The 9370-nt window shown below is 28.5% G+C and overlaps 1 protein-coding gene across 1 annotated transcript; it reads right to left on the bottom strand.

Moving 5' to 3' along the window:
• Positions 1-3874: 3874 nt before the first annotated feature.
• LOC119666643 lies at positions 3875-5114 on the bottom strand. Its single transcript, XM_038075923.1, has 2 exons — positions 5073-5114; positions 3875-4378 (listed from the first exon to the last, which is right to left on the bottom strand). The coding sequence occupies exons 1-2, from the start codon at positions 5112-5114 to the stop codon at positions 3875-3877; spliced, it is 546 nt and encodes a 181-aa protein (XP_037931851.1).
• Between the last annotated feature and the right edge of the window lie 4256 nt (positions 5115-9370).

Raw genomic sequence — 9370 nt, forward strand, 5'->3', positions numbered from 1 at the left:
AAATTTCTTTCAAAATAGCAAATCCATTTTTTTTAAATTCATATGCAAACATATGTTAGATCAAAATAAATCTAGCAGATATGATAAATGCGATAATACTTTATAATATAATTTTAGCAATTTTTTATTGTCGCAATTGTTGACGAATAAGTGGGTGCATTCTCGTGTTGAAACATCCTTTTTTCGTCCTCCGTATATATTTCCTTGTTTCCGCGAACTCGTGGTTAGGTTAATTCAATCATAATTTTCCCATGAACGTCCCAAAAAAACGAAGCCATTTTCTAGTTAGTGGAGCATGCTCTTTTGAATCAAATTCATCATGGTAAGTCCACTTTATTGACTTTTTCTTTGTTTTCTCCGGAAACGATGTATCCATATCTCATCTACTGTTGTTAGTGCATGGAAAAACTTTTAAATTACGTTGAAATAAATACAAGCATTGCTTTGAGGTAATGACACGTATGTTTTTCTGCTTTACAGTGTGTAAACGCAGATTCCATCTTGCTGACAACTTTTTCATATCTTTATTTTAACAATCAATCTTGTATCTGCTTTTTTATCAAAAACTTTAATGACTTAGTAATGTTGACTTACTTATAAATGAATATTGAATTTTTTGAGATACTCTAATCAGTAATATCTAGGTGAAATCTGCTATCTTAAATCCAAATTGTGGTACTGGTATGTTATTGTTTATGTTCATTACTTTATTGACTAAATAATAACTAAATAATTATGAATGTAACTATTTCTGGTTTTTTTTCTTATAGCAGGAAGTAGATTGTAGATATGCTAATTTATTTTTTTTTGCAACTTTAAACAGTTAAAATTCAATGGAATGCTGACCCACTTTTAACCCATATTGTGCTTTTCGTATTACTGTGTAAATGTTCAATGCTAATCACAATCTGATGAGTATGAATTCTTCAGCATTTTGTCAATGGATTAGTCTTATAGGGCTACTAGTATTGGGAAACGGTGTCAAAAAAATATTGAATGCAATGTATATTGATATTATCACAACCCGAACGTGAACTTTTTGAAGGATGTTAAATTTTCTTTACCGAAATTGACGCGTTTTATGACGAAAAGAAACTATTCAAAAGTAAGCAGGGTTCATATAGAAATATAAGGCAACAACAAAAATTTTAGTTAATTTATTGAAGTTTGGCTGAACATACAACGCCGTTTCGAGTATTTTCAAGTATTTATCATCAGTGGTTTTAAGAAATATTAAAAAATATTTTAGTTTTATAAAGAAAATATTTTTCACTTACTCGAGATTTCTGGGGCTGATTCTCGCTTTTGTTTCAGTAGAGAATTTCTTCCGCTTGCAAAATTGTTTTATTTTGTTGAATCATATATTTCTAATATTAGTACCTATATGTCCTAGAAAAAGTTCACCGTACTGAGTTTGAACCGTAGGACAACACAAAATATAAGTTTAAACGTTTAATCTGATAAATTGTATTTAATAGCATTTGCATTTTTATGTGAAACATCATATTAAAAATTTATTTAAATTTATTTTTTACGAAAATTGAATTATTTTAATATTTTAATTCTTTATTATTTTTAACATAATTATGCTCTTAAATTTTAAAAATATTAACAGTAAATAACAAAATAAAGTCGCAAATTTTTATAACTTAATTAACTACATTGCACTTAAGTGCTTCATTTGCATGCACAACAGCAGTTAGGTTTTCGATCGTTGATATATCAGATTGTCATGCATATATGTCCGTCCAACAGTACGTATGAGTGATAATTAAAAAGTTCGTGCACAAAAAAGAACATTTCAACTGTTATTGTTTAAACTAGTTAATTACGTTGAATTAATATAGTAAGGTTGTTTTTTATTATTTTATTTAAACACATATATCACCAAAGAAATATTAATTCAAATAATTAAAATATTTTTCATTTTTCATGAAAAAGAATCTTTCTATCTGCGATAAAAATTTTTATTTTCTCTTCTACGACTATATTTACTTACCTACGCCCTTCGAGTCCTTCACGCGTAGGCGTGTTTTTAAGATTTTCTCTGCATTTTCTTCAACAATTTCCTACTTTTGTTTAAATATATTTTTTTTGAATAAAAAAAGAATGCGTGCATAACTATAGTAAATATTGCATTATACAATCCTTGCATGGAAAATGCAATGGCGTGATTAAAGTCCTTCATCCTCCACATGGATGAAGGAGAAAGCAAAAATATTATGTAAAATATGCAAAAGAAATGCTTAAAATTCATACTTAAGACAAAACTAAAATAAAACTTGAGTGTTTTGCAAATGCTAAATAAGCTCACAACTGGGTTAAACCAATGAATAAATAAAACTGCGAGGATACATATTTTTGCATGCTTTCACAGTTTTTTATAATAATAGTTTGTCTAAATGTATCTTATAAAACAAAAGCTATTTTAGCTAATTAAAAATGTTAAATATTACAAGTGTTAGGCATGAGTTCTAAGCTTGACACTTGCAGTCCAAACAAATTATATACGTACTATAAACTAATTAAAATAAAAAATTCGATTATTTCCTGATGATGAATACTTGGAACTACTCGAAACAGCGTTGTATGGTCAGCCAAATTTCAATAAAGTAATTAAATTTTTGTTGTTGTTTCTTCATTACTCTTCGAATCATTCAAAAAAATCTTTATTGTAAAAGTGAGCAACGCGATTTAGGTAGTCAAGTCTTTTGTAGTTACCGTAGTCATCTTTACTCATTCTTAGGCTTTAAATCAAAATGAGAACATTAAATGGTTTTATTTTCCTTCTCAAATTATATAAACACTAGTACGCCCATTTAACAACATATATGAGTAAAGACAACTATTCTGAGCATATTTAATTGTACGCTATATATTAATATAGTTTAAGTTTCTAGATATCGGGCTTTAAAGAGAGAAACTTTTACATAAAACTTACATCAACATTTACATCAACATGTAGACTAATTTTTACTCGTCGTTTCTGCAATCAATATAAAAATTGATTAAATTGATATTTCGATAAATGGTAGAACTTTAAATCTCAATACCTTGTTAAGTTATATCGACATATACCGTAGAAGTGAAACTGGCTCAAATAAGTTCACTCTTCTAAAACCCGTTGTCATATCAGCATACCCGAGTAATTGGAATCGTGTGAATGAATGTTACAGATATATATATACATAATTGTGCGATCAATGTTAAAATTATGTAGTCTTAAAACGTATGTTGTTATGGTTAAGTAAGTTATTTCGACACATACCATAGAAGTGAAAATTGCTAATACTTATTTGCTCTACATAGCGTGTGCATATTGTGATAGTGTAGTCCACACATTCAGTTTCCCCTTCTATATCTTTAAAAGTAAGCTATATCAGGTTGAATTAGCTGAATCTACTAAAACTCTTTGTCAAATCTGCATAGCCAACGAATCAGAATCGCACCCGAAAACGTTTTGGAGCTCAAAGATATACATAATTGTGTAATCAATTCAAAAATTACATATATTTAACTAATTGGTTCTAGAATGCGTGTGTAATTTTTCCTGACATAATTGAAAAAAAGTTTACCATTTAAATCTCCAATATCTTAAGAAATAAGCTATATCTGTATATATAGCTTATATATATGCAGTGATATATTATTCAAAATAACTGGCTCTACTGAAAACTGTTATCAAATTTACGTAGCAAAGAAATCGCGTCCAAAAGTGTTATAAGCTTAAAGATCCACACAATTATTTTTACTTTTTTATTTATAAAAAGTAGTGAACTACAACAACAAAAATTTATTTTTATATTCTTTTAATTAATTGAATTTTTGACTGACAAAAATTTTATTATTCTATTTAAATCGAATAATTCCATATCTAACATAATTTCTTGACTGTTGCATTAATTTCATAGCGGCATAGTTTCTCCATTGTTTTATTCTGTCCCTGGGAGTAGACTGTGCCTATTAGCGAATACATCGTATTTGGCCAGTACATCAATTTCAAAATAGCCGTATCTGGTGGTACACGTATATTTTGCATAACATATGTGCCCGAAACTAATGGACAAGTGAAACTCATATTTGAACCGCTTTCCTTGTCAAAGATTAAATGCACGACATTGTTAAATGCTTTGGTATGTTTAATATAACGCCAAAATTGACATATTTTATATGTTCCATTATATAGTGTCTTCGGCAAATCCTTTTTAGATGTTTGTGGCATTTGTGACAAAACAACATGCCACATTGGTACATTGACATCCTTTAACACTTTGGATACAGATGAGAGTGATGTTTTGTCACCATTGAAGTTCATGAAAAAGCGATAGCTTGGTGTGTCTTCAGTACGAAATGATGTCATACGTAGCTCATAGCAATGCTGAGAATATTGTTTTGGGAAATTATTATTTTGTATTAGATATAACTTTGTACTTAATAAATTTTGATATATACCTGTGTAGCCAATTTAATAATAGCAAATAAAATTAAAAACTTTAGACATTTTATTAATAATTTCATTTCGTTTTCTCTTCAATTTAAAAATCGTATGAATGCATCTATAACGAAAGTCTTATTTTTTGGATGTAAAACCAATACAACACATGTTTGTTATTATGTATATTTTTAAATACATTTAGTAAAATATTTTGTTCAATTTGTAATGAGTTTTTAACTATTACGCTGAAAAGGTAAAAAATTAAACAAATTATAGTAATTATCTTTCAATTTTAATGAGTTCAATAAGGTTACTAAAAATTGTGTTTAAAAATATATATTAATGATAACTTTTATTATATTACATATATATTGTTTTTTATTACAAACAGTATTTATATGAATATTATTTGCTTTTACAATTAGTCAAGTAGCCATTAAAAATTCATTTTTCTTTAGTGTACATTTTAATGTATTAATTTTTAAACATCGTTCTCGGTATTATTTATAGGGCATGGATAATAATTCATAAAGTCTCCTTATTTTGAAAATGTTACATATAACGAATTCATTTAAATTCTTCAATGACTATTCTACTATTCATTAAATTAGCAGTTAAAGTAGCACGTTCTATATACTTTATTCCAAGTTTCAATAACGAACGAAATTTCTATACTCATTTTCCCTGTCGAATGAAATAGAAAAAAGTGAAATTGAATAAAGGACTGTTCAATATATACAGATGGTTCTATACTTTACAATTAAGTAGGTAGAGAATTCTAAACTCACAGCTTGAATATAAAAAAGTATGCTCAACTACCAGATCATTGCAGAAGTGCTTGGCATTAAAAAGGTAGTATCCTTACCTAAATATGCTGAGTGGTCCGAGAGAAATGTATGCATCCATTTGAATAGGTAAGCTGCAATTAAAACTTATCTATTATTTATGTATGAAGTTCCTACTACTTGGTATGGATGCTAAGTGACAGTATGTGTTCAAGATATTTGCATGGCAAGGTACTACCATTGTTATGCTTTCTGTAAAGTACATAGTATAAATACCTCTTGACTCAGCCAAGTTAGTTATTAAAACTAACTTCATATTCAAAGAACAAGTGAACCGCAGATGGAAGAATATTCCTGTCTGTTTCGCTTCAAAGTAAACTGTTATAAAATCATCTGAATAACTTGTTGTTAGAATTCAACAGAGCTCTTATTACAGTGGATCATCTAAATGGTCACAGACACTATTAAGTAAGAGTGCTTTAGAAAAGTTAAGCAAAGCAAAAAAGATTAAGAGTATAAATAATTTTTTTTTTATTATATTTAAACAAAGTTCAAAGTTTAAATTAACAACAACTAGTCATACTGACTAACAATTTAATATTACAAGTAATGTTACTTATCTAATGTGAGCACATAGATCTGAGCTAGTCATCTTCGTGCTGGTTGAAACACCTCAAAAGGTCCTTTGATTTGAAGCGACTTAAGCGTCTGTAATGCCGAAATAGTGCTGTTTAAGTATTGAATGAGCCTATCATAATGTGTTTTGGCAACCTTGAAAGTAGCTACTTTAAGGTCACGATGTAGGTCAACAATGCGCACATACCACGGAGCGTTAACTGCATCCCTAACTGCTTTGTTTTGGTACCTTAGTATCACATATATATATATAATTGTTTGCACAATCTCAAATTTGGACGCCATAGAGGCACATAGGCTTCAAGACTTGTTTGTATATCATAAGTTTGTTTTGCTGAGATACTTTAGATCTCCTGCCAATAGATCATTTGGATCTAATATTAAGCTCAGTTATCTGGGGGTTACTTTTGACAAACGGTTCAATTGGCTTAAACATTTGCAATACAAACGGAATAGCACCTCTACGATTCTGCATTTATTAAAGCCGCTATTTAATAATTATCACTTCAACTTTAAAAACAGAAAGTTACTTTAAATGCAAGTAATTAGACCAGCACTACCTTACGGATGTGTTACATATAGCAAAGCCTCAAATACTACCTTAAAGCAATTACAGATAGCTCAAAACCTGGCTTTAAGAAGACTGTTTAAGATTCCCTGGTACATTAGATCAACAGATATACATAGAGATCTTAGGATTGACTCACTGAAAAAATATATCAGAGACAGAGCTCTAAAATTATTCACTAAAGCTACGTAACCCCGCCCTAACAATCTTCAAGTCCACTTCTGGATTCTCAGGAAGATATGCTGATTTAAGGTCCGTCATCAACTAAAAGACAAATAAGTGATATGATTTCTTAGCCTAGTTAAAGCCTAGTGTGGAGTAGTGATAAGCCCCAGCCATTATAGACTAAAAGTGCGTAATAGCACTATTTCAAGAACAAGAAGAAGAAGAATTACTAATCATTGACTTTAAGAAATTTTAAAAAAACATAAAGTAACTTAAGCCTTTTTTTTTAAATTTAAACATGGCGCATTTTTTATTTTGAACTATTTTATTTAAATTGAAATAAAAATTAATTTTCTTATAGAGCCGAATATTATATAAAGATAAATATCCATATAATTTCTGTACAAAAGTACTACGAATTAAGCATAAGCCATACAATTTCTGTAGCCTAAGCTCCACTGATTAAGCACATAAATCAGTTGCAGTGCTCAAATGCCATGGCTAATATAAACTTACTTATAAAAATCTTAGTGAAACATATGTGCAACATTAAATTATGACTACACGCTCAGTGGCAGGATTGTGCATTAAAACACATGTTAATTACATGTGTTGTATATAAAAAGGACATTAAACTGATTTATTCACCATTTAAATGAGCTTTTTTTTTTTAATAATAGTTATGATAATAGTTGTGTACATGCACAATGTGGCTTAGATCCTTGCTTGTTTAAGATTTAAGTATGTGCTAAAACATAAGTGAAAGTGTTTTATTAAAGCAATAATAATAGCACTTAAGACTGCTTAAGCATATATACCCGTATTTTCATTTCACAGCTTTAAACAAAATTTAGTTTATAGTAACGAATCGCTTATGCAACTATACAAGGATATTTATGTTTGCATCAAGAAGGTTAATAAATTGGTCATATACAAACCAGCATATATATAGAGACTTAAACCACATCAACAAATTTATTTTGGACTAATAATCCTTGCAAGTTTGTAAACAAACATACGGCTTGTGTGCAAATGTTGTGGTTGAGTTGTAATTATCCTTTAATAAGTAGCACAGTTAATAGAAACATATGGAAGGTAGGTAAATATGCTTGAAGGTAGGTAAATGCAATATATTTAATCCTTGAAGCAACTTTAAATTGCATTTGCTTAGCTTACAGTTCACTTGCAATAATTTTAATAGTTCAAAATTGATTAATTCTTGTTGCAGTATTTCCTCTTTCCCTCCGCTTTTTAGTTGCGTGAAAATAGTTCTTATTTGAGTTTTGATTTTAATAATAAAACAATTTTCCAAAACTTTATACCGCAAGAGCAACAAATTATTTCACCTTTATTTGTGTTGTCTAATTAATTTCAACTTTGAATTGTCGTTTTCATACTGGCATTCAAAAACGAGATACAAACTCTTTCGGATCCGTATCCTATCCTTTTTCAATTAAATTATTCAGCATAAAGCGACGCCCGGAGGAACTCAAAAATTATTTTGCGTGCAAAGTTCTGTTGCTATTTTATTGTTTATTTTCTCCTTTAACGTTTGTAAATTTTTGGTTGGCTTCCTAACTATTTGCTTGTTGTCGGTTATCCTTTCGTCACCCAATATTGTCCTTTTGGTTTTAATATTGTTGAATCAATAAACATATTTATTTATTAGAAACTTTTCGTATTTACTTTAGAATTTCTGTGTAAATATTTACTTAGTATTTTATATGTAAAAGGATACTCATTCAAGGATGCGCATATTTGTTTCAATTGTACTGTTGAAGTCAATTTTGTTTTTATTCATTTTTTTTTTTTTGGTTTTTATTTTTAGTACTATATATCCGAGTTATAAGTTTTGCAGTAAAATCATTTTTTTTTTTTGTTTTGGTAATTTAATAAATCCTTGAATTTTGCATATAGATATTGAGATGTTATTGGCTTTGAAAGGACTTTTTATATTTCATATGTATAAATTAACTGTAGTGATTCTAAGATCAAAATACTTGAATAAAATTTTGATAGCAATAGTTTCTTAATTCTGCTTTTTATAAAATGCACAAATCGTTTTTTTAAAAAATTAATTATTTAACATATATTGGATTAATGCATGACCAATTCATAGATATATTATAATTAATTAGTTTTTTAGTAAGGTTCGAATACAAATGAAAAGACAACAACAAGCATTTCGCTGTTTCGAGAATTGCCAAGTACTCATCATAATCCTAAAACCACTGACGATGAATACTTGGCAATACTCGAAACAGCGTTCCATGTCTTTTCATTTCTATTCAAACCCTTCTAAAAAATTTATCATAAAATAGCAATCAATTGAAGCTGAAGTGGGCTGTCTTGGATACAAGGTCGCCATTCCAACCACTCGAATTATTGGGTTATATATCAGTTTCCTGTTTTTAGCATTGAGATTTTTATTTCTGAATAGCGGTTGGAGGTGATGAAGAATATTTATAATAATATTTTTATATATTAATATATTATATGTTATATACTTATAGATATAAATATATAAAAATATTATTGCAAATATAAATATATTTATAACAATATATGTATTTATTAATATATTTTTTATTATTATTAAATTAAAATATGTATGATTGCATCCTTTATGGTTTATGTAAATCAATTTTTTCTGTAGTCTGGGGGCGTCAGAACCAAAGCCTTTTTTATACATTCAGTACTCTTTAATATGTAGACAGAAAAAACATTTTGCAGTTATTGATAAAAATTTTTAATATTATTACATTTCTGTTTTATAATTCA

This window comes from Teleopsis dalmanni, chromosome 1, assembly GCF_002237135.1.
Source record: "Teleopsis dalmanni isolate 2A chromosome 1, ASM223713v2, whole genome shotgun sequence".
Taxonomy (NCBI): Eukaryota; Metazoa; Arthropoda; class Insecta; order Diptera; family Diopsidae; genus Teleopsis; species Teleopsis dalmanni.

Bases quoted from the DNA above. Each gene is read 5' to 3' on its own strand.
- LOC119666643 (XM_038075923.1), bottom strand. From the start codon at position 5,114: ATGAGTATAGAAATTTCGTTCGTTATTGAAACTTGGAATAAA. The intron at 4,379-5,072 runs GTATATAGAACG...CAATATTCTCAG, and splicing joins TTATTGAAACTTGGAATAAA to CATTGCTATGAGCTACGTAT.